The 27,185-nt window shown below is 40.0% G+C and overlaps 1 protein-coding gene across 1 annotated transcript in view; it reads right to left on the bottom strand.

Moving 5' to 3' along the window:
- The window catches only part of LOC126266906 (atrial natriuretic peptide receptor 1-like), a 1,198,842-nt gene that overhangs the window by 147,685 nt on the left and 1,023,972 nt on the right, over window positions 1-27,185 (bottom strand). The window contains exons 5-6 of the mRNA XM_049971583.1: window positions 3,385-3,453; window positions 1,172-1,346 (exon numbers count right to left, since the gene is read on the bottom strand). Of these exons, the coding sequence (XP_049827540.1) occupies window positions 1,172-1,346; window positions 3,385-3,453 (244 nt within the window). The remainder of the gene's footprint in view (window positions 1-1,171; window positions 1,347-3,384; window positions 3,454-27,185) is intronic.

The raw sequence follows: 27,185 nt of genomic DNA, 5'->3' as shown, positions 1-27,185 counted from the left end.
TAGTGGTTTGAGAAAGGGAGTAGCTGAAAATTATCTTTGAAGTGGATTTTCAGGGTATATAGGCTTAGAGTCGCAAGGCTGTGTGCGTAATACGAGTGACAGCGTTCAAGCATCGAGGAAATAACGAGATTTAAGTTTTCATGTAGGGAAAGGACTTTTAGTATGGGTGAGGACAATGGGTAGTTTTATTATGTGGCAAATATTTCTTCTGAAGCAAGTAAATAAAAACGAGGCAGACACATGAATTTGAAGACATCCAGGGAGTGATGGAATATTAGTGGAGCAAGAGGCGAGGTGATTTTCATTTGAGTAACATTGGGTCAGCTGAAAACTTTACAGCTGTGAACGGCGGTGAAAGAGTGTAATTTCCAAGATTGACCAGTTACCGACAGTAACTTTAGTAGTTTTTGCACGCTGAAGCTTTTATGTTGGGTTGCTAATTGGAGTAGCTCTAACAGTCCCTTATGGCCTATCCCCGAATTTCTCAACCTTTTTACCTTTGTGACACACCAAATTTTCAAACTTTCGTGACAAAATTACATGTGAGTTTTTTCCCTTTATGCAAAAAAGGGGATACATTACCTTTTTTCGTCATGGAACGACCATGAGATATAAGTTTCACAAATGTATTACCCAAGAAACGATTTGGCGAAAAATTTTTATGTTCTACATATTTTACCTTGAGGAAGATTAGAAGACATTAAAAATCTCGCGGCATGTCTGACTTGAGCTTGTGACACACCAGTGTGATACGGCACAGCGATTGAGAAACGCTGGGGCCCAGGATAGGTTTTTCAAACAGTTTCGACATTTTAACAATATTTATTTCCTTAGAATTATATTGTGGTTTATGTGCTATGAGTCATAATTTAAAACGGAAGTAATCGCTGAATAACAAATTTTCCTAATTTTTTTTAAAAAAACATGAACCTTCAAATTAAACCAGGTATTCCTTCTAAGTACCAGAATTCTCAGAATGTTCCATCAGAGGAAAACTGTGGGACCCTCTTCACTAGGGTGAGACTCAAATACTGGTCTTACTGTGTGTGGTGCTCGCGGCGGCTAGCCTTCTACGTGGCGGTAGAAGATTGAATGAGCTGCAGGGAAGGTGCTTAACACTACTATGTGTATGGTCAGTCGTGGTTGTGGAAGCCAGGCGGGCGCCACTGACCGGTGTGCATGCCGATGCGCAGCTTGAGCTGCTCTCCTGGCCTGTGCCGGATGCGGAAGCCCGCCACCGCCTGACGCAGCGCCAGCGACATGCGCGCCACCTCGCGAGCGTGCCGCGAACCATTTCGGACTGGCAGCCCAGATACCACCATGTAGGCGTCCCCGATTGTCTCGACCTGAAAAACACGAGACTGAAAATGTAACTCGCAACTTCACATCATTTAAGGCAAAAATCTCGTCAACGAATACTCGAAAGCAGATATCCCATACCCTGTGGTTTATTACTTCCAGTCTCGACCAAAAGGAAAATGTCTCCATTAAACCAATTACAGATTAAGAGCTAGAGCTACCTCACTAGCAATAAAAAGGAACAGCTGCCAAAGTTAACATCTATCTCCAAATTGCAGCTGTTGTACAATTAAAGAAGACATCCTGCTTTTAAAAATTTGAGTTTGTAACACCCAAAAAGCAAAGACAGGGACGCTATACAACGAATTAAAAATTGTTAATTGATTGTTACTTCCATTATTTGTAGTTTCTTTGAATGAACAAACCTGTGTAGCCATTTACCAATTTATTAGACGTTATGGGACGAATCTTTACTGATAGTTTAAGTTTGTACTTATCACCTGATTCATACCTTGATTTGTTTGTGGAAAAGTTCAGCTTTGAATTACACAATGTTAATTTGCCTTATATTCACGAAAATAAAGTTAAAAACACTAATTTTAAAAATTTCACAATGTTCATGTCCTATGTTTTCCTCGTGTTTCTGATTCTTGTACTTTGCTCTATACGGCATTGTCTGAAGACATTTCAAACACAATAAGTAAATATTCAAAGCGACACGAAATTACTTCGGAGAAAAATGGGAATAAAGATTCAAACACTGAACACATCTATTCAGAATATTATTATTATTTCACATTCACCAACTATGTGTATGTGCATAAGTCATGCGTTACAAACTCATGTTGGATGCTACATTAACATATAACAGCTAAGAACAGTGAAACTAAGAGAGAAAATTTACTGAAAATGAGTACAGAAGACTTGTAAGAAAGAAAAACTTAATCACATGACCCTTAGAATAGAACGGAGGACAAAACGCGATTCTGTTCTAATCTTTAGTCTTCTGATTGGTTTGATGCGACCCGCCACGAATTCCTCTCCTGTGCCAACCTCTTCATCTAAGAGTAGCACATGGAACCTATGTTCCCAGATGTTTGTTACATGTATTTAAATCAAATCTTTGCCCCCCCCCCCCCCAATCCGCTCCACAGTTTTTGTCCTCTGCAAGTCCCTCAAGTACCACAGAGATTATTCTCTGATATGTTAACACATGTCCTGTCATCCTGTCCCTTCTTGTTTTCAGTGTTCCTCTTTTCTTTTCACTGATTCTTCAGAGAAATTTGTCATTATTTAACCTATCAGTTCCCTAATTTTCGTCATTCTTTTGCAGCACTACCGTGCAGAAACCAGACTGTAGTTATAAGAGTCAAAAGACATGGAATGGAGGCAGCAGGGAATGAGACAGAGCCATGTTATTCAATATACAAGTCGTGCAAGTAATGAAGGAAATTAAAAAAGAAATATGGCAAGGGAATTAAAGTTTATTTAGAAGAAATAGCAAGTTTGAGACCTGCCGAGGACATTGTAGTTACGACGAAGACAGCAAAAGACTTACATCAGCTGAAAGAAAAAATGTTTAAAGATGATCGTCAACAGTAATAAAACAAGAGTAACGGAATACAGACAAATTAAATCAGAGCGAAGATGAGGGACTTATATTAGGAAATTAATAAAAGTAGTAGATGAGTTTTGCTATTTGGGCAACAACACAATGACGATTTAGAAGGAGACAGGGTATAAAACGCATGTTAGCAACGGCAAAGAAACTTCCGGAAGAAAAAGTGTCTGATAGTAATTTAAGTTAGAAAATCTTTTCTGTTGATGCAGCTATAGAAAAGGAAATCTCCGCCAACTTCTGGCTATGGCCACAAATCTTTTGCGCTACTGACTTACAGGGGCTTGTTAAGCGAAGAGACAAATGCTCCTATGTTCAGGGACATGTGCGCTAAGCTGAGCAGCCATGGATAACCATAAAACACTGAAGCTCAACTTTTGTGCAACACGTGTACCCCCAAAGCTGTTAACTAAAGGGAGTGGAATTATGGTAAACAAACTGTAAGTAGATACTTAGAACTGGCTTACCTTATACACGTCGAAGTGCTCTATGATGGAGTCGAAGCAACTGTACAAGTCGTTGAGTAAATCGACAACCTGTGAAGAAAAACGATAGAAATCATTAGTGAATAATGACGGTGATTTATCCGTGTACAAGAATAATAATGCACTGTCTAGTGGAGAGAGAGAGAGATGCTTGTTTTTAGTGTACTGAAGTGCGATATTTATAAATTCAGCCGTAAATGCAAACAAATCATACTGTATTTCACATACAGAATTGAGAAATAATTATTTAAATAAAAATGAATTTTTAATACACCGTGTTTTTAAATCGAACTAAGAAGTTCCAAATAATTTCTCCTAGCCCACATAGATTCCCAACACCTTACTATCCTGAAAACTTGTGATTGTGGATTTTAAATAGCAAAGAAAAAGGTAGGAATTTAAGGAGATGGGACCTGGATAAACTGAAAGAACCAGAGGCTGTAGAAGGTTTCAGAGAGAGCATTAGGGAACGGTTGACAAGAATAGGGGGAAGAAATACAGTAGAAGAAGAATAAGTAGCTTCGAGAGATGAAATAGTGAAGGCAGCAGAGGATCAGTAGGTAAAGAGACGAGGGCTAGTATAAATCCTTGGGAAACAGAAGAGATACTGAATTTCTACATCTACATCTACATCCATACTCCGCAAGCCACCTGACGGTGTGTGGCGGAGGGTACCCTGAGTACCTCTATCGGTTCTCCCTTCTATTCCAGTCTCGTATTGTACGTGGAAAGAAGGATTGTCGGTATGCTTCTGTGTGGGCTCTAATCTCTCTGATTTTATCCTCATGGTCTCTTCGCGAGATATACGTAGGAGGGAGCAATATACTGCTTGACTCTTCGGTGAAGGTATGTTCTCTAAACTTTAACAAAAGCCCGTACCGAGCTACTGAGCGTCTCTCCTGCAGAGTCTTCCACTGGAGTTTATCTATCATCTCCGTAACGCTTTCGCAATTACTAAATGATCCTGTAACGAAGCGCGCTGCTCTCCGTTGGATCTTCTCTATCTCTTCTATCAACCCTACCTGGTGAAAGGAGAAAATATAAAAATGCAGTAAATGAAGCGGCGAAAAGGAATACAAACGTCTCGAAAATGAGATCGACAGGAAGTGCAACATAACTAAGCAGGGATGGTTAGAGGACAAACGTAAGGATGCAGCAGCATGTGTCACTAGGGGTAAGATAGATACTGCCTACAGAAAAATTAAAGAGACCTTTGGAGAAAAGAGAACAACCTGCATGAATATGAAGAGCTCAAATGGAAAACCCAGTCCTAAGCAAACAAGGGAAAGCAGAAAGGCGGAAGTAATATATATAGAGGGCGATGTACTTGAGGGCTACGTTATGGAAATGGAATCGGGATTAGAGGACGTAGATGAAGATGAAATGGGAGATAAGATACTGCGTGAAGAATTTGACAGAGCACTGAAAGACCTAAGTGGAACCAAGCCCCCGGGTGTAGACAGCATTCCCTCAGAACTACTGATAACCTTGGGAGAGACAGCCATGGCAAAACTCTTCCATCTGGTGAGCAAGATGTATGACACTGGAGAAATACCTTCGGACTTCAAGAAGAATAATAATTCCAATCCCAAAGAAGACAGGTGTTGACAGGTGTGAAAATTACCGAACTGTCAGTTTAATAAGCCATGGTTGCAAAATACTGACACGAATTCTTTACAAACGAATGGATAAACTGGTAGAAGCCGACCTCGGGGAAGATCAGTCTGGATTCCATAGACATGTTGGAACACGTGAGACAATACTGACCCTACGACGTTACGTAGAAGATAGGTTAAGGAAAGGGAAACCTACGTTTCTAGCATTTGTAGACTTAGAAAAATCTTTTGACAGTGTTGGGTGGAATACTCTCTTTCTAACTCTATAGAATAAGTTTGGATTCCATAGAAATGTTGGAACACGCGAGACAATACTGACCCTACGACTTAACGTAGAAGATACGTTAAGGAAAGCAAACCTACGTTTCTAGCATTTGGAGGCTTAGAGAAAGCTTTTGACAGTGTTGAGTGGACTACTCTCTTTCTAATTCTAAAAATGGTAAGAGTAAAATACAGGGAGTTATTTTGTAAAGAAACGAAATGGCAATTATAAGAGTCGAGGGGTACGAAAGGGAAGCAGTGGTTTAAAACAGAGTATGACAGAGTTTAGCCTATCCCCGATGCTATTCAAGCTATATCCTGAACGAACTGCAAAGGAAACAAAAGAAAAATTTGGGGAAAACATAAAAACTTTGAGGCTTGTCGATGACATTGTAAGTCTGTCAGAGACAGTAAATGACTTGGAAGAGAATCTGAATGGAATCGACAGTATCTTGAAAGGAAGATATGAGATGAACACCAATAAAGGCAAAAAAGGATTATGGAAAGTAGTTGAATTAAATCAGGTGATGCTGAGGGAATTAGATTAGCAAATGAGACATTTAAAGTAGTAGATGAGTTTCGCTATTGAAGTAGAAGATGAGTTTCGCTATTTGGGCAGCAAAATAACTGATGATGGTCGAACTAGAGAGGACATAAAATGTAGACTGGCAATGGCTAGAAAAGAGTTTCTAAAGAAGAGAAATTCGTTAACATCAAATATAGATTTAAGTGTCAGTAAGTCTTTTCTGAAAGTATTTGTATGGAGTGTAGCCATACATGGAAGTGAAACATGGAGGATAAACGGTGTAGACAAGAAGAGAATAGAAGCTTTCGAAATGTCGAGCTACAGAAGAACGCTGAGGATTAGATGGATAGATCACGTAACTAATGAGGAGGCACTGAATAGAACTAGGGAGAAGAGGAATTTGTGGCAGAATTTGACTGGAAGTTTGGACCGGTTGGTAGGACACGTTTTGAGGCATCAAGGAATCACCAATTTAGTACTAGAGGGAAGCGTGTGTGTGGGGGGGGGGGGGGAGGGGGGGGGGGTAAAAATCGTAGAGGGAGACCAAGAGAGGAATACACTTAGCAGATTCTGAAGGATGTAGGTTGCAGTAGTTATTCGGAGATGAAGAGGCTTGTACAGAATAGAGTAGCATGGAGAGCTGCATCAAACCAGTCTCTGGACTGAAGACCACAATTACATGAAAATATTTGCAACAGTTAAAACGAAGAACGAGGGTTGAATCCAACAGATATTTGTGATGAGGTGAACTACTTAAACATCATATGGTAAGTAGTATAATAGTTAGGAAGTGAACTATTCATGCATGAATTATGTATGGCATATGTCTGAAATGTTTCGTTTTGAACATTACAAATATTTTCATAGTTATTAAAAATTCGCAATCACAAATATTCAGGACTATCTAGAGAATGTTAGGAATCTGTATGAGGCTAGGAGAAATTATTTTGTACTTTTCAGTCTGATTTAGAAACATGGTATGTTAAAAATTCATTTTTATTTGAATAATTATTTTCTGCTTTTTAGTCTTATGTGTGTGTATGTATGTGTGTGTGGGGGGGGGGGAGGGGAATTTTTCAGTCTGTTTCAAATATTTTGTGAAATTATATTCGAGGAAAAAATTTGAAATTTGTGGTAAGGTTATGGGACCAAACTGCTGAGGTCATCCGTTCCTGGGCTTACACATTAATTAAACTAACTAACACTAACTTACGCTAAGGACAACACATACACCCGTGCCCGAGGTAGGACTCGAACCTCCGACGGGGGGAGCCGCTCGAATTATACCTGAGACATGAGGGAAATTCCAGGTTTGTATAGTTTCTTTCACCTGACTCAACCAATATTCCTACATTTTCCTCCTACGTAGGCTTACCAGCAAGTGTTATTTCCATGCACCATTTGCGACTGGAACAAGAAAAGTGGGAAATGGCAGTGATACACCAAGTACCCTCGCCACACACCAGACAAGGAAGCAAGTTAATATTGTATTGTCATCAAATTCTGAGTTATTTCTAAACATTCAAATCTCCAGGTCATTAGGACGTTAGGTTAAAATCGATGCCAAAATTGTATCGAACAAACAGTCAGACAAGAAAGCGACCTAATACAAACATGATAATGTAGGTGTCGGCCAGCTGATACTTTGACAAAGTCTGACAAATCGCTAATGCGACAATTAGACTGGTCACCATCGGGATTCTCTCGCCTAGTTTCATTTCAAAATTACTGTACTGGCTCAATTTTGCTGTCTAGAATATGGAGTACTATGTACGAACAGGTAAAAGAAATGTTTGTTCTACCTAACACACTATAAGATGTAGCAGTTTGCGAAGAAAGTTCTCGGTAACTTCAGCAATCCACTGTGTACGTATCAGTGGACCAGTGGTACAGTGGTAGAGAATAACATTAAGTTCAGTGTTCAGGACACAAATTGAGCAATTTGTATAGAATTACCTGGAACGATTCTGAACACTAGCTGAATCTCAGTCATTCGTTACATCACTTTTTGTCAGCTAGGTCCATAAATATTTTCACAAAAGGGTTACCAGTACCTCTCAGTCTCAAGTCCATCGGGAGATTAGATTAAAATTAATTCCAAAATCTGTACCGAATAGGTAAACAGACAAGAAAGCGAACTAATATAAACGTTGTAAAAATAATCTAACTGTCAGTCAGCTGATATATTTGTTCTAAAGTTCTACGGAACCCGTCTCTACGCAGCCGATGTCAGACATTGCTTGTATATGCTTGTCGGTGTTTGAAAAACTACATTTCGTACAGAATAGTGTGTTTTTGAAATTCCTTAGTGCGAAAAGCTCTAAATATTTATGAGTATCTAACATAATTGTCAGGAAATTTCGAAGCAGTGATGATAAAGCAATGTCGAGACAACTGTTCATGCAGGATATAGATCAGTCGATCAGTCGATATCAGATCAGTCGATCAGTCGATGATGGGCGAATTATATTAGTAAATGACACACTAAAAGTAGGTAGATGAGTTCGCTATTAGGGAATCAAAATAAATGATAATGGCCAAAGTAGAGGGGGCTTAAAATGTAGACTGGTGACAGCAAGAAAAGAGATTCTGAAAAAGAGATATTTGTTAACTTCTAATATAAATTTAGATGATAGTAAGCTTTCTGAAGTTATTGTCTGGAGTGTAGCCTTGTACTCAAACGAAATGTGGATGATAAATACAACAGACAAGAAGAGAATGAAAGCTTTTGAAATGTGGTGATGGGGAAAAAGGTGAAGAGTAGATCTGTAGGTAGGATAACTAATGACGGAGTACTGAATCGAATTAGTGAGAAAATGAAGTGTGGCATATCCTGACTAAAAAAAGGGATCGGTTGACAGGACACACACTTAGTCATCAAGGCATAAATACAGTAATCAGACTCAGGTGTGTGTAGATTGCAGAGGTTTGCACCATGTAGGCTGTTGTGGAATGCTGTGTGAAACACAATAATAACACAGGGTGTGAAACATTAAAAGATATGGTTTGCTATGGTGATTAAAGTTTACTCCAAATTTGAAAGAATTACGCACGTATCACGATTAACTAACGATGAATATTGATTTCAAAAAATGAAATTTTATTTGAAGACGTACTTTCCAGAAATGTCACGAAGCATAATAAACTATGCATTTCTGACCTCGGATCTGTCGACGTGCGCTCTTGTGTTATATACAAATAATATTTTACGGCTGACGCAAAAATGTGAATTTTTGATGGTAGAGGTAGATGCACAAAGAAACATAACTACGGCAATAAATTATTCGACATAAGCAGTCGCCGGACCTGGTGGCCGAGCGGTTCTAGGCGCTACATCGGGAATTGCGCGACCGTTACGGTCGCAGATTCGAATGCCGCCTCGGGCATGGATGTGTGTGATGTCCTCAGGTTAGTTAGGTTTAAGTAGTTCTAAGTTCTAGGGGGTGGATGACCTCAGAAATTGTTCCATAGTGCTCAGAGCCGTTTGAACCATTCTTGACATATGGAGTCAAAATCAGTGTAACTAGAAAAATATGTGATCTGACATGGAAACATTATTTTTATAACAAAAAGACGAACAAATTCCACATTTGAGTTTAATTCGTGGTTTCCTCGATTCTTTTCTGAGGTTATTACAAGAGAAACCGCATTTGTGCGTTTCTCACCTCTACGTTTTTTTGCATGCACTGTAATCCCACTTTTAAGTTTTCCATTTATAAGTTTTCGCATTTTACGCTATTATTTTTTCTCTCCACACAGTCGCTTTTGTCGCACTTGTAGTACATTATAAAAACCACGAAATAGTCACGAAACGTTTCGTAAATGGCGCGGCCAGCGACTGTTGGTTTGCTGTATGCATGTTAACTCACAGCCATTATTGCAGACTGGAGAAACAGTACACGTGGCGACACAGTTGTTCATGACCTTATGGCTGGGGAATGTGGCCCGCGCTGCAACAATCACAGTACGTATTAGTGGTATGCAGATGCAGGCGACGGTAGCGTGAGCAGGTGCAGAGTACGCTGAGGGAATCTAAGAGTGTTTCTTTGCAAGGGGTGGACTCAGTTAATTTTTGTAGTGTAGTTTCCCATTTTTGAGCACACAAAAATGATGAGTTCGTCACAAAACGAAATAAGATATATTTCCATGCAGGAAAAAGTAAACATAAGCGAAGAAGCCCAACTAAACCTAAAGTAAGCATAAAGTGTTCCAAAATTCCATATTATACGAGGGCGTGTTGAAAAGTGATGCCTCCGAATTTTTTATGCGAAAACTGTTAAAGGTTTTTAAATAAAACAAACGTTATTAACATTCTGCATCTTTATTCTTCGCGTGTACATATTTCCTGCTCTCTGCAGCTAGAGGGCTCCGACCTGTAGCGTTTTAACGTGGTGGTGCGTAACGTAATTATGTCGGTGCGTGAGAAACAGCGTGCTGTAATCGAGTCTCGGATTTGAAGAGTTCGTCCACACAAGGAGCTCCCTCTTCTTCAGCAAGGCAATGCTAGACCACACAGGAACGCTGCGATATTTGGAACAACTCGACATCTTGGGTTCGTTGTAATCCGTCATCCTCCATACAGTCCAGACTTGGACCCATCTTTCATCTGTTTACAAAACTTAAAGAACGTCTTCGAGGACGTCTCTTTGATAGTGATGACGAAGCTGTGCAAGTAGGTGACCGAGCTATTCTAAATGCTACAGTCTGGAACCGCGTGGCCGCTACAGTCGCAGGTTCGAGTCCTGCCTCGGGCATGGATGTGTGTGATGTCCTTAGGTTAGTTAGGTTTAAGTAGTTCTAAGTTCTAGGGGATTGATGACCTCAGAAGTTAAGTCCTACAGTGCTCAGAGCCATTTGAACCTTGTATTGTGCAAGTAGAGGTGAGGTTGTGATTCCGTCAACAAAATCACGCATTCTGCAGTGGCAGTATGAACAGACTGCTCTCTCGTTGGGAGAAGTAAAGATGTAGAATGTTAATAACGTCCGTTTTATTAAAAAAGTTTTAAGAGGTTTTTCATAAAAAATTCGGAGGAATTACTTTTCAAAATTCCCTTAACAGCTACCTCTATGTTGGCCAATGAAACGCAGATAAGATCTAATGCTTCGAAAGCTGGACCAAGAGGTGAGAAAAGTAGGCGTATCCAGGGTGGAAGGTTCCGCACTTGGAAAAACTCAGCACCTGTGTGCAGCTAATGTGCCGATTTCAGTCACAGTTCTGAGAGAAAAGGCTGTAAAATTCTCAAAAAGCAGAGTTTGTGGGGAGGCTAATAGCTTGGATAATTTCACCGTAGAATACTGGAAAAGTCCTGACCTTCCGAATCTAACTGCAAAACACAGTCTGAAAAAGATTTACAACACAGACGTAACAGGACTTTTTTTTAAAGCTTATTACGGACGGTACATGGCCGTTTAAGGGCAGGTAAAGAGCGACGGCACTCTTTATCACAAACGCCAGTGATGTTTCAAGGGAGTAAAATCGTACCCCACCGACTATGAATCAGACAAGAAGGCATAGAGGACTGAAAAAAACCTCTTCAAGGGTCACCTCGAAAATATTAATGGCCGCATGTGTCGCGAGAACAAATAAATAGTTTGGGTTCTGGACAATTATTGTTCAGTTCACCGCCCGGTAGCCCAGCGACATGGAGATGTCATTTTTTGCAGGAGCCATACTCAACCTCTGGACTTGGGCGACATTGCTGCCGCAAAAGCAAAATACAGGAAGAGGCTGGTTCAACCACTAATCCTACTTCTCAACAGTGGGAAGGAAGTCCCTAAACTGAACATGTTGCAGGTAAGTCAAATAAATGCATTGCAGATTAGGATACTCTTTACGCATAAATACATATTTATAGCATTCCCTGTCATTTCCCTCTGAACCTCAATAAAGTTTTTTGAATAGTTTTATAAATCAAGTTGCGGTATAGATGCTTATATGTAGATTTCAAATCAATTTTTACGTATGTAGGCAATGCAGTACTTAAGGACTGCACTGAAGCCAAACACAACACGCAATTGATTTCGAAAAGCTGGCATCACAGAAAATGAAACTCAAGCTGACCCCGAAAATGTTCAAGGTTTTGTTGTAGATTTCGGCATACCAAAAGACAATGGCTGGGCTCGTATTTCAAATGGGGTGGTTTTTGATGACTTTGTTCACTGTGACGCTGATAGTGCCGTTTGTTGTGTGTAAAACGATGACAAAATAATTAAAGAAGTGGTGCCATTATCAGCTGAAAAAAATTGTTCCGAGGAATCCACAGAATCGGATGGTGAATCTGTGGCCCCTCTCAGTCTGTCAGAAGCACTTACTGCAGTGGAAGTAGCACGCTGATACATAAGATCAAGAAAAATTATTTGATGGCAAAGGGTAGACAGTAACTGGATATGAACACTTGATCAATGAGTGCAGTGTTGTTTCCAAAAAATAAATGACAATTGATTTATTCTTTAGGCATAAGCCTATTTGAACTGTATTTACTACTGTACAGTATATGTGTCTTTTGTTTGCACACACTTAAAGTTAATAAAAATACATTAGGAAATTTCATTTTAACTTTAATCTCACTTGTACATTATTTTATCATCCCCCTTCAAGAACATATAAACGACTCTCAACTGAATTGGTATTATCGTAATTTCGTTACTAAAAGTACCTCTCAGTATTTGCAAAGCAGGCCTCTGTAAACACTCTTGTAGGCTATTTCATCGAAATTGCTCGAATACGTTCGAATTATATGCCACAATAAGAACTTGTTGACAGCTGGGATTTTGATGACTATTTTGTGATCGAACCAAACGAAAGAAAGAAAGAAAAAAAGAAATGTAAGTTATTCTTTGCATAGCTCACCAGAAATGTGTCAATCTTATCAACCACGTTCCTCGATTTGTGTGATCATGCTAACCGTCGTTTGTCGGTCCCAATTTTATAATATACAAAGGTTTATGGTTGTCGCCTTTATGATGCAACGCACCACTTACATAAAAGCCATTTAGCTCTTAAAAGAGTGAACACAAAAAATTAAAATGGTACTGAGGAGGATATTCTTCCGAAAGTATGTCTATTATCTTACAGATTCTACATACTAACGTGAATAATACTTTAGTTGCAACTTCCCCGAATAATTTCAGAGATCCGTACTGATTTTATTTCTAACTGACTTATGTCGCTGCATCGTGTTCTTTTACTGAACATTTTTGTACTTCCTTCTTTCGTCGGCCATTTCATGTATTTCTTCTGTCAGCCAAGGTTCATTCACAGTTACCATTCTTGTTACTGTTTTTATCTGTCCAATTATTGCGACTGAGACGCTAATTACAGAACTAGTGCTTTCTACTACTGGAACTATTTTTAACTGTCGATTCGGGTCTCATTTTATATGAATAGATTTCACTCGCAGATGTAAATGCTTTCTGTTGTGTTATTTGGATGTAGTTATTACAGTTGGTCACTGTCCTGTGGCTGTTCAATTTACACTTCTCATTTAGTTTCTCTCATGCGATACCGTGGTGAATTTTTCCGTAGTTTTTTGGCTCCTGTATTTAAGTTGATGAAATCAAAAACTTACACCAAAACCTTTTACGATATTTATATTTTATTTAACTTGTACCATGATTAGATTTCATTTGAGATTCTTCTAAGGTCTGAATCTGTAGTCCATTATCGTCGTTTAGTAGTGTGAGTTTTAGTTCAGGAAAAATTTCTTTTGGTTTCTTTTTTTAATTTGTGAGATATTTCTAAATTTACTCTTATGGTTTCTTTTTATGTTGTATTAAGTGATCTACTTGCTGTAAATTTTAGTAACTACTGGCTGAACCTTGTCGTTTTTCACATTTTAGTTTCTTCATTAGTTCAGTTAAATGTATTCCTACAACTTTTTTTCGCTTTTGCACCAGTAAAATTTCTGTCTGCTTTCGAGATTATCCATCGTTTTCTACGAGGAAGACTGAACATTCTTTTATTTTAAGGTTCCTTAAACAATTTTTAATGTGTATTGCATTGCAGGCAGCAGTGCTAAGAAAGGTTGCTCTAGGGGCAACGACTCTGACCAGCAATCAAAACATCCTGGGTCTCCGAATCGATTCCAGCCACTGTTTAAATCCATATATGTAATAAAAGCAGTGGATATGGGAGACATACTGGACCAGTATTAGAGTTTAAAAGTGCTTTGGAAGACTTGCGATCAAATAAGGCAGAATAAATAGATAACATTACTTCGGAAATAAACCCCAGACGACTATTCAAGTCTGTGAGACTGGTGGCATCCCGTAAGACTTTCGGAAAAATATCTTGCACAAAATTCCAAAGATAGAAAGGGCAGATCGAGAATTACCACACAACCAGCATACAGCGACATGAATCCAAGTTGCTAACAAAAATAATATGCTGAAGAACGGAAACGATAACTGACGATCTGTTAGATGACTTCCAGTTTGGCTTTCGGAAATGTAAAGGAACCAGAGAGGGTGCTAAGACGATGCCGTTGATAATGGAAGAAGGACTTTCGGAATCTGAAGACACGTTCATAGGATCTGTCGACATAGCTAAAGTGTTCGACAATTTAAAACGGGGCAAGACGTTCGAAACAGCGAGAAAATTAGTAGTAAGCTATAGAAAAGACGTGTAATATACAATGTATACAAGAGCCAAGAGGGACCAAAAGAATGAGAGATCAAGAACAAAGTACTCTGTTAAAAAGAGTGGAAGACAGGAATACAGTCTTTCTCCCTCACCGTTCAATCTTTATATCGAAGAAGCTATGTTGGAAATAAAAGAAAGATGCTCTAGTGAGATTAAAATTCAGGGTGAAAGGATATTAATGATTAGATTTGCTGATGACATGGTTGTCCTCAGTGAAAGTGAAGGAGAATTACGGGACTTGTTGAATGAAATGAACAGTTTAGTGAGTACAGAATATGGGCTGAGACTGAACCGGAAAAAAAATAAAAGTCATGACAACGATCAGAGATTCAACTATCGATTGGCGACCACGAAGTAGATGAAATTACGGAAATCTGGTACCTTGGAAGAAAAATAACACATGACGGGCGAATCAAGGAGAGACTAGAGAAGTGAAGAGGGAATTTGTATCGAAGAAAATTCTACTAGTATAAAAAATTTGGAAAAGAAATGAAAATATGGAATACTCTGACAAGAAGAAGAGGCAGGACATATGTTAAGACTTAGGGAATAGCTTCCATTGTACTGGAGGGAACTATAGAAGGCAAAAACAGCAGGGGAAGAAAGAGATTGAAAAATATCCAACAAGTAATTGAGAACGTTTGGTGCAAGTGTTTCCCTGATATCAAATGGTGGGCACTAGAGAGGAATTCCATAAAGTTTCGGAATTGCAGCTGGATGATGTCGACGTCTTGTCACGATATTTCGGCTTACAACCATTCAGGCACCTTCAGATGAGTGGTTTACAGTGTTAAGTACTCACACGAAGACGGCTGAATGACTATCAGCCGAAATATCGTGGCAAGGTGTGAACATCATCCGGTTGCAATCCGGAAACTTGAGGAAATACTCATTTCGCCGAGAAAACTTCAGGAATTACAAGAGAGGAATTCATGGCGAAGAAGACTGATGACTCAAAGAAGTTAGCAAAATGTAGAAGAGGATATCATGTGAAGTGACAAAGAAGCTCGGTGTGCGAAACAATTTAGGTCATTCTAATGATATACCGTTAATTTGAAAAATTGCTGAGGCCTGTTTGCATAAGGGAAAACTGACAAGCTGCGGGGTGTTTCGAGAAAAATATCAATGTAAGATTTTTGAAGAAAGTAAAAATAAAAATTTAGTGCCTTCCACTGTTTCTTTTGTGTCAATGGAAAAACTTTCAAAATTTGTCGCTGAAGGTACCAGTGTTATTGAAAGATGTCAGAGGTTACTAACATAAACGCCTTGAATGAAATACATGTGAAAACATATAGCTGGGTACATGGAAGGGAGCTCAAAAATATGATGCCTGAAACGTTTGGCTTTGATAGGAGAAAGAGTGTAAATAATAAACATAATAAACTCTTAGCTCGTTGACACTACATAAAATCATTTAAAGCCATCACGCTTAATAAAATGTCGACTGACATTTCTGCCGGTGCTTGTCTTAATAAAGTAGGTAGATATTTAGTTCTTAGTTGCACTTTAAATACTGCACATTATATTCTCACGAGGGGATCTTTTCAGGCCACTCAGTAATGACCTGGACAGCAAAAAATAGATAGAGTGAAGATCAGACATTGGAAATACTGTCACCTACTGCGACATAAACTGCTTAAAATAAGAGATTTTTGCGTCTTCGTGAAAAATTATATCACTAGAGATGAATGCAACGGAAATTTAAGGCGATCTTCTCGTACACAGATTGACCTAATGCTGTCAAACTCTCCATTAGCAGGGCCCATAAAATATTTGCCCGTCTGGCCCCTTGTCCCGACCTAACCGCGCAGCTTGTGTGTGTTTAGCGAAGTAAACTCACGAAGTTTTCAAAGTTTCTCCACAGTATCGATCTGCCCATGCCCTGGTTCAGCCTTCCAGCGTTCTCCTGCTTTAATAAGTTTCGTTATGAGCTTTTCTACCGATATTTTCCTCAAGGCCCCCGAGTTCAAGGGAAAAATGCTGACACGTATTAAAATGTGGTATCTTTTGTATGTTTTCGACTTGTCTAATTTCACGCTTTACTACTTCAGCTATGTATTTTGTTTATTTGCATGCCGTCGATTTGAATGCAAATTTATCGCATAAAAAATTTGGCATCGTTTTGTGACACATTGGAAGAGCTGATTAAACCTTTATAAGTAACTTTTTCACGAAAGCTATACTTTAGAATTAATAATCATGTATTTACAATATTAAGACAGTTTGATAATGTCTAATATTTTCTCGTAGACGTAGACAATAGAATTTATTTGTCTGTAAGAATATGCAAAAAAGGTCACGGAAGTAAGCAAAATCGTTAAGAATAAATTGTCGGAGCAGCACAATAAAAAGTGACGAAGCTGTAGCAATAAGAATTATATATGTTGCCATTGATATTTGAGGAAATAACGCCCACTTAATGATGAAAGAAAGGTGAAAAGTGTAGATACTCCTTAGCGCAGATGACTTAAAAATTAAATTAACAATAAGGGTAAATAAGCGTAGAGTTGAGTGGGAGGTAGGGGACTGTAAGGACACAGGGAAAAAAATGTCGTAGGAAGAGAGAAATGAATGTCTCAATTTCTAGAATGAAGATCTCTTTGCTGGTCCTGCTCTCTGCTGGCTGTACTAACATTTACACATCGTCGAGGGACATTAATGTGACCATCTATGAAAAGCCTGAATAACCGCCGTTTTCAGCTCAAGAAGAGGGTTAACGAGATTCTGGAAGTTACCGACAGGGATGTGGAGCGTTGCCGACTCCAGTGCCGTGGTTAGCTGTCCTAGGTTTATGATCCATGGCGCGAATCAACGTGGTCCCACATATTCACAATTGGATTTAAAAAATGGCTCTGAGCACTATGGGACTTAACATCTGTGGGCATCAGTCCCCTAGAACTTAGAACTACTTAAACCTAACTAACCTAAGGACATCACACAACACCCAGCCATCACGAGGCAGAGAAAATCCCTGACCCCGCCGGGAATCGAACGCGGGAACCCGGGCGTGGGAAGCGAGAACGCTACCGCACGACCACGAGATGCGGGCTTGGATTTAAAATCGGGGAGTTTGGTGGTCAGGAACAATACGTGTACATTCTGTGTGAGGTAAGTAAGTGAGTATGGTGTTGGTCACACTACTGAGAGGTCTGGAAACAGCATGCAGAGCGTAGAGATAAAGATACAGAGAATTTTGGAAGTGTGGTGCCGTAGAGATTTGTTAGAGAAGTGTTAAGATTTATAGGTAATGTTGTTGTTGGACTGCTTGTCTGCATGTAGGTTAGGACGTGTTTGGAAAATGGAAAGTTTTAGTGGGATTTTTCTTTTTCGGTTCGGGTTAGTTAGTTTCGTTGTTAAGACCTGAATAAGTAATGTTACCCGTTCGCATATCTTCAACTCAGTCCTTTACCATTTAAATAAGTAATTTCATGGCAGAGTCATATTTTTAATAAGAAGTAAGTTTTGTACAGATGATAGCAGTTGTTATGAAAACAGACATTCAATATACTTTTCGATTGCTAGTATCTTTTGCATCACTTAGTAAATGCAATATCTTCCACCGCCTCCTCACGAATTTGTTTTTTGGTAATGCGTGTCGCCGCATTGCGGAACACAGTTGCTTAAAAGTGAAGCACGAATTGATTAACGTAGTTGCACGTACTTGCATAGCACGGCGCAAGGCTTTCTCCTATTTAGCTGGTTTGCTGCTGCGCTGTACTTTAACGTGCATAACTCTTGAGCCGTACCAAGTTCCCCATACACACGTAAGCAATAAAAATTAATTACGGCCAGGTTGACATCACAGTCAGAACTTAGCAAGATCACTTACAGTTGTCTTCGCATTTCAAAATTATTATCAGGTTCAGTTTTGCAAAAGTTTGTTTCAGATTTCATTTCATATTCAGACGCCCTTATTTTACAGTACAGTGTTACATTCGTGTGTGTATTATTTAAGGTTCGGAATATTATTCAGTCAGTTTGCGTACGTAGGACTCACAGTAACATTTTGGTTATTTATTGTTTCAACATTCGATTAGTAATTTTATGTAGCATTTTTTATTCTGTTAGTTCTGTGTGTTAAAAATGCTAATAAAGTATTGTAACGTGAAGCGCTGAAGCACTGTTCATTGCACTGCACAATACAGAATTTCACAGTATAGTTTCTTTACAGCTTTAGGTTTTCTAATTAATTTGGTTGAAGTTAATTGCATTTTCAGTTAGTTCGCGACTAATTTTATCAGATAGCGTTTCGTAATTGTACCACTTGCATTGCATCTATGTTGCATTGTTCAGCATTACAACACAGACACACACACTAAGTTGAAGACAGAAAACCACTTAAGTTCAGCGCAGTTTTTTTAGTTCACAACATCACCTTACTATCTATATTTACTTTAACTGAATCAACATTGGGTTATTTGTGAAACATTGTAAATTAACTAATCAACAATGTTTTTAGCCTTGTTTCACAATTCATTATTAATTTTATCAGATAGCGTTTCGTAATTGTACCACTTGCATTGCATCTATGTTGCATTGTTCAGCATTACAACACAGACACACACACTAAGTTGAAGACAGAAAACCACTTAAGTTCAGCGCAGTTTTTTTAGTTCACAACATCACCATACTATCTATATTTACTTTAACTGAATCAACATTGGGTTATTTGTGAAACATTGTAAATTAACTAATCAACAATGTTTTTAGCCTTGTTTCACAATTCATTATTAATGTTATTGCACAACTATATGATTCGGGTTATAAGCCCATTTTCAAGTACATTACTTATTCACAAAGATGATAATGCACAGATAAACATGATGACAAAGCAAAGATATTCATTTCAACTTCTTAAGATATCGATCCATAGCTTAGTGCACAATTACGTCAATGACCATTCTTTATCAAGTTACATACATTGTTACACATTCACCAATTATACTACAATGACCGGGCTAAAGTTATGCATCAGGCAAGATATTTTAACTACAATGGACTGCGGCCCAAAGTTTTCCTTCTATCCTGGGTTTGTGATCTCATCTAAAAGAGGTAAATAACTGATTTAGGTTTGCTCGTTTAATAATAGGTGTGGGATATACACATCCATTTTTTTAATTTCCCAAATTTCTGACCGGTTGAGTTTGACCCCCTTTTCCTCTGTGTGTAGGACTTGTACATCTATTGTGTATCTGTGGTTATTGTTCAGGTAATGTTCTGCAAAAGCTGAATCAGGCTTCTTCAATCTCCAGCTTCTGTGGTGTTCTTTAAGCATGGCACAGATTGACTTTCCCGCCTGTCCATTGTAGCCTTTAAGCCTGACACAGATTGACTTCCACGTCTGTCCAATGTAGCTTAAAGAACACCACAGAAGCTGGAGATTGAAGAAGCCTGATTGTGAACCAAGGCTAAAAACAATGTTTGTTTAGTTAATCTGCATTTACATGTATAAAAGTTACAACTGTTAGAGATGTATGATGTGCGAAGTAAATTACACGAGGCACAGGGTGGGCATAAAGTCATACCCGGATTACAAAAGTTTATTCCTAAAGAACTATAACAGACACAGCTGTGCGATACTTTCCACATTGTAGCTCTTACTTCACAAAGTTCTCTGTGGTTTCATTTCCACATATTCTCCGTCTGTTGCCATTAGAACGTCAGGGCAATATTCAATTTCTCTCCTCGTCTTCGCCAATGTCTCTTTCGTCATCACCTCTACATTATCTCTTATTAGTGCAGTAAGAGTTTAGACACCAGTAATTGGTAAACTGATCACTTTGACCTTAACCTAAACCCAAAAAAAGTCAAGAGGAGTTATGTATTGTGAACGCGGTGGCCGTGACGTTGGACCGTCTATATCGGTCCTTCTGTCCGGAAAGGATTCACCCAAGAACAGGCGAACAAGTAGCCCCAGTGTGGCAGAGCACCGTCTTACTGAAACACTACCCGTGGTTGAAACTCTGATAACTGAGGTGCAACTGTCCAGGTAAACTGATGCTGTACTATTACGCTCAATGAAAAAGAACATTCCAATACTTATGTTGTGCATTAAGCCACACCACACACGCAGTTTCTAGCTGTTCCTTATCTGCTGTACCACGAGATGTGGGTTCCGGGACACCCAGATCAGCATATTACGCCTGCTTACTTTCCCACAATTGCGAAAATTCGTTTCATCGGGAAAACAAACTGTATTACTGTTGCCAGCATACATTCGTTCTAACATGTTCCTGGCAAACACAGCCCGTCTGAGACTACCATCTGTCTGCAAATCTTGCATGAACTGAACTTTCATGCAAGGGAATACAGGCATTTGTGTAAAATCTTCACGACAGTGCTCTGGCAATGTCTGTTTCTCCGGAAACACGACGAGCCGATTTCTGGGAACCGTGCTGAAATGCGGTATGCATGGTATCAAAAGTGTCGTCATTCACCCTAGGTCTACCACTCCTTGACTTGCCACCAACATTGTCAGTCTCTTCAGTCCTTTCTTCACAACTGGAGGATCTCGACCATAGGCATATCGAAAATGGCACTGAAGTGCAACAGTCAGCCGTGTCTCATGAAATCACAAAACACACTGTGCTTTCTCCTCTATAGATGCAACTGTGACAGCAGCCCTCCTGAATTATGCTGTTTGTAACAAGAGAGAAAGAGAGTAAAGAAACCACATGCTGTGAGGATGCACGCAGAAGTGTTTCCATAAAAATTTCATGAGCTATTTAAAAAGATCACAGAGACATGAGGAAATGCATGCACAAAAACTTCATGAGTTGAAATACCATTTGCAAGAAACCACGTAACTGTATCTAGCATACTTTCTCAGAAATAAATTTTTGTAATCAAGGAAAGACATTATGCTCTACCTGTATTGTTCTGCAGGTATATTTGGTAACGTTTTTTTGGAAGACCTGGATTAATACACTGCCTGCTACACTATTAAAGAGGTCTAAATAAATGTTTCCACCCTCGCTTTAACCCGCGAGAGAGGGTTAAACTTATCACTACTCCAATGTCAATAGTTAAAGCCATGTAGCTGTCGAACTACTCACAGAAATATTCCGAGATTTAACCATTGGACTACATGCCACCGCTAATAGTTCACACATCACCTTTCGCTGGCTTCTAGCAACTTACGCCGATAATTTGCGTATTACGTAAATTGGAGATGGAGGGGGAGAAAAGAAAGGGACGAAATTATAGGTGTCATCTGCATCAGCATTTTACGTGCAATAAACGGCAACGAGTGAACATATGTGCCAGGCTGGGACTCTAACGCGGGATGTCTTGCTTACTAAGAAGTTAAGTTAACCTCTGCTCCATCCGGACACAATACTCGGCGCAATAGCGTGGACTACCTCTGCACAAATCCTGGCCGACTCCCACTCCCACCTAGCGCCACCTATCCGCAGTCCCCGTCCGTGTTCTCCACGTTCGCTACTTTGAGATTCCCTCCACGAATCCACAACCTTCAGTGCGGTTGCAGAATTACGTCAGACATTCTGTGGAAATCTCAAAGTACACTACTGGACATTAAAATTGCTACACCACGAAGATGACGTGCTACAGAGGCGAAATTTAACCGACGGGAAGAAGATGATGTGATATGCAAATGATTTGCTTTTCACAGGATTGACACTAGGTTGGCGCCGGTGGCGACACCTACAACGTGCTGACTTGAGGAAAGTTTTCACCCGATTTCTCATACACAAACAGCAGTTGACCGGCGTTGCCTGGTGAAACGTTGTTGTGATGCCTCGTGTAAGGAGGAGAAATGCGTACCATCACGTTTCCGACTTTGATAAAGGTCGGATTGTAGCCTATCGAGATTGTGGTTTATCGTATCGCGACATTGCTGCTCGCGTTGGTCGAGATCCAATGACTGTTAGCAGAATATGGAATCGGCGGGTCCAGGAGGGTAATACGGAACGTCGTGCTGGATCGCAACGGCCTCGTATCACTAGCACTCGAGATGACAGGCATCTTATCGGCATGGCTGTAACGGATTGTGCAGCCACTTCTCGATCCCCGAGTCAACAGGTGGGGACGTTTGCAAGACAACAACTATCTGCACGAACAGTTCGACGACGTTTGCAGCAGCGTGGACTATCAGCTCGGAGACCATGGCTGCGGTTACCCTTGATGCTGCATCACAGAAAGGAGCGCATGCGATGGTGAACTCAACGACGTCCCTGGGTGCACGAATGCAAAACGTCATTTTTTCCGATGTATTCATGTTCCGTTTACAGCATCATGATGGTCGCATTCGTGTTTGGCGACATCGCTGTGAATGCACATTGGAAGCGTGTATTCGTCATCGCCATATTGGCGTATCACCCGGCGTGATGGTATGGGGTGCCATTGGTAACACGTCTCGGTCACCTCTTGTTCGCATTGACGGCACTTTGAACAGTGGACGTTACATTTCAGATGTGTTCCGACCCGTGGCTCTACCCTTCATTCGATCCCTGTGATACCCTACATTTCAGCAGGATAATGCACGACCGCATGTTGCAGGTCCTGTACGGGCCTTCTGGATACAGAAAATGTTAGACTGCTGCCCTGGCCAGCTCATTCTGCAGATCTCTCACCAACTGAAAACGTCTGGTCAATGGTGGCCGAGCAACTGGCTCGTCACAATACGCCAGTCACAACTCTTGATGAACTGTGGTGTCGTGTTGAAGCCTACATGGGCAGCTGTACCTGTACTCGCCATCCAAGCTCTGTTTGACTCAATACCCAGGCGTATCAAAGTCGTTATTGCGGCCAGAGGTGGTTGTTCTGGGTAATGATTTCTCAGGATCTATGCACCCAAATTGCGTGAAAATGTAATCACGTCAGTTCTAGTATAATATATTTGTCCAATGAATACCTGTTTATTATCTGCATTTCTTCTTGATGTATCAATTTTAATGGCCAGTAGTGTAGTTTGCACATTATTGTCTGACGTTCTCCAGTATTTCTACTTCCGACACAGCACCTGCGACCAGCTGGTAGTCGGCTCGTGTGCTGCAGGCGCTCCTCCGGAGACAGACATGACCCGAGCATCGCAAGTACTCCGCGTGTTTTGGAAATATTACCACAGACGGACGATAATATGACTGTTGATACGCTAACGTGTAGCATGTGCCACCAGAGGCAATCGCCTCGTCCACAAGCATCGCGTGCAACGACGACAGCGGCGCTGCAATTGCTGCGACCATATTGTATTATAACACTATTTGTTTATGATTCTTCTAAATTTTTATAATTTTTGCTTTAAAATTATCGCATTTTGATACTATATTTGGTGTATATGTAGAGTGTGCTATACAGGAGGCTGAACTTCTTTTCATGCATATGAGTGATGTATGTAAGGTCCTCCCCCTGGTAGCTGAGTGGTCAATCCGAAGGAGCCGGGTTCTATTTCCGGCTCGGTCAGAGATTTTCTCCACTCAGGGATTGGGTGTTGTGTTGTCCTAATCATCATTTCATCCCCATCGACGCGCAAGTCGCCGAAGTGGCGTCAATTCGAAAGACTTGCACCTGGCGAACGGTCTACCCGACGGGAGGCCCTAGTCACGCGACATTTACATTTATGTATGTAAAATACTACGTAAATTGTTTATTACGTTAAATAATTTTCTAATAACATTTTGTATTTAAAAATATTTGTGTGTATAAACTGTTCATGTTGATGTAAATTGGACGATTGTTATAAATAGTCACGCTCAGCAACAATGTAAGAAATAGGTGTTATGTAAAAACCGGTGTGCTTTTGTTTGAAACGAAATTGGCTTTGGGGAGTGGAAAAGGTGGCAAGGACAAATTGGCGCTCGACCTAGAGCAAGCGCAGGAAGTAAGTCACACAGTATGTAGGCAGCAGTTATTGCGGCAACACCCTTGTGGAGCAATAGAAGCTTTGCCTGCAGATTGGCACAAAATTGCCTCGAATGAAGACTGCAAACGGCTCACGGCATATCTGGAAGTTGTTGGGCTACCGTACGTAAAATTGAACGACGCCCAGAAGAGAAATTGAGCCCACACAGCAAGAAACGTGCAGGCCGTAGTGCACCCGTAATAGTTGTTTGCCACACTCAAGCCTACAGCCACTAGATAAGATTTTTTCGGTATTTTAATTTTGTACAGCGTGAACCATTAATTTAAACAGTGTTTTATTAGTGAATACCCATTCTTGAACTTAAAAGAATCTGGTTCACCCTCTTATTTCATCCTAATCATACACCTATATAATGTTCCTCCCTGCTGTTTGATTAATCCGAATATCCTGTTTTACAGACTTATGAAGTGTCAAGTTAATATAAAGAGGCACCATTTAAATTGTTTTTGTGCAAATAATGAGATATATGTTGAGGGACTAAATTCTGTAGTAATGAAATCACGACTCAGTAGTGGAAGAGTGTAAATTGATTAATGAATTTAAAGGTAATTTTGCACCGTAAAGTTAAAGAGTTCACAAATATTTTCGTCTTGATCAATAGTTAAAGAAAAGTTATCTTATTTGTTTCACTGAAAGGCGTAATGGAAATTTTAGTTAGAGTAATAACACGTCCATAACACGTCCATGCGTCCAGAGAAATAAAGTCAAATCATTCTTGTTTTAAAAGTTTTCTTAACTATTGCAAAGTGTTATAGTAAAAGTTTGCTTACGTAAAACTCCGTCAGAGTGAAGCAAAGTTACTAGAATCTGTTACATGACTATACAGAGTTAGTTCAAAGGGCTTTTTAAATTAAATTCATGTAAGAAAGAGATTTTCTTGAAGTGAAATGTCCAGCATAAAACGTGCGTGCTTTAGTATCTTGGTATTTTAGTGTTTAAGTTAATTGGTTACGAAAAGGGTCCCTCCTGGTCAATTTTTTTTTAGTGTCCTTAACGCTATCTACTGGGGTTTTTCTCCATTAAAAAGGCAATGTATAAGGGTGTAGTAGTCAAATAACTCAGGTGTCTGCACCAACATTGTTTACGTGGAGTAATATTGATTTGAAGAAGCAACTTAAACAGTAGCAAGAAAGTAGGCAGAATTCATACTTTTGCTTTTCCAAGACAATATTATTTCATTGCCTGGATAGCTTGGTAACCAACAGTACACATTTTAAACCACTAAATGAACTTGGAATTGAGCTGTCCTACCTTCAATATAATACTATTCATACTGCGTTTCTTTGTAACCGCTTTCTAAGATCTTAGGGAAATGATCGAATAGTCTGACTTACTTATCTATTAGACACAACACACGATCAAATCCTGTGAAAAGGGCAACTCTATTGATTACCTTATCCTATTACCAGGACTATCCTCCCATAGTGTACTTTACTTGGAAATTAAACTAAATTTAGGAAGAGGATTATACGTGGCAACATAGATGGTTCAAATGGCTCTGAGCAATATGGGACTTAACTTCCGAGGTCACCAGTCCCCTAGAATTTAGAACTATTTAAACCTAACTAAACTAAGGACATCACACACAACCATGCCCGAGGCAGGATTCGAAACTGCAACCGCAGCGGTCGCGCGGTACCAGAATGTAGCGCCTAGAGGCAACATAGAAACAGGGTTTTCTGTTATTTAGGTAAAAGCATACTAAATTACAAATGTAGTGGTAGCATTATAGCATCCGCAAGTCACTTGTTCGCTGAAAGATGTGCGATATCTCTCCGCGTACTGCCTACTTAAGACCCGGCTCGATCGCTAATAAGCTGTCCATTCTTTCACACGAACATCGAGGACCTACGCATCAAGGCCACGACTATGACAAGAAAATTGATGTGTTTCTTCAGTAGCTGTCACCTACAAAACTCAAACTTAAAATTTATAAGGCCACTGCTTTAGTGAAGATTCTCTGTGGTTCCCCGGTGTAGAGGCCGACTCTCGACGACCCATAAAGACACGTCTTACAGAACCATGGCCTCTCCAAGATACTGCATGCACACGGAGAGAGCAGGATTACGGACTCTGATGCCGAAACCTTATCAACACTACTGATGAAGCGATTTGGAGACGATCTGAAATCCCCTACCAATGCACTGAGTGTCGAAGAGGTGAGCCCCGCTAACGCTTCTCACGTTCAAGGCTTTATGCTGGCCACGTCGCAGTCCTTTAGTTGTAGCACTGGAACCGCGGCATCGCCCCAGCAGCCGCCAGAGATGACACTCCACAGCAGCCATACCGAGGCGCCAGACATCTTTCTCAGTCCCCGGCTCCTCTGATGAAGGCCTTTCTGGGACTCGGTGCTACTGGACTGGTGGTGCTTCTATGTAACTTAAACTGTTTGCTAGTGCTTGGTAATGACCGTCGCAACCAACGTCACTCTGAACTTCGGTTGTGTCATACTAACATCAGTACAGGACAATCTTCAGTTGTGTTACTCAGACTCTGCCTTATGTTGAACTTTCTTTTTTGTGTTGGGTAAATGAAAGTGAAATTGAATGCTGCCTGGGGATTATCAGTCGTGAATCATTAATGTCTGTGTGTAGTTATACTACAAAGGACATAAAACTCCGCAACAATAAAACAGGAGTACAGTTTTTCAAAGTCAGTTGATCAAAACGTACACGGAAACTCACATTTCAATATTCTTCATAATCAAATACAATTTATTGGCTTCAATTAAATTTCGCAAAGTCATTTACTTTCAACTTACACCACTACCCCACGAAAACACCCGAACTAGAGAACTCTGGAGGCCTGACCATAACGCACTTACAAAGATTATGAACAGAACAGTCGACAATCTTC

This window comes from Schistocerca gregaria, chromosome 4 (genome assembly GCF_023897955.1).
Source record: "Schistocerca gregaria isolate iqSchGreg1 chromosome 4, iqSchGreg1.2, whole genome shotgun sequence".
NCBI classification, from domain to species: Eukaryota; Metazoa; Arthropoda; class Insecta; order Orthoptera; family Acrididae; genus Schistocerca; species Schistocerca gregaria.
Note: the sequence above shows the minus strand (reverse complement) of the source record. Positions and strands in the feature narration are given on the sequence as shown.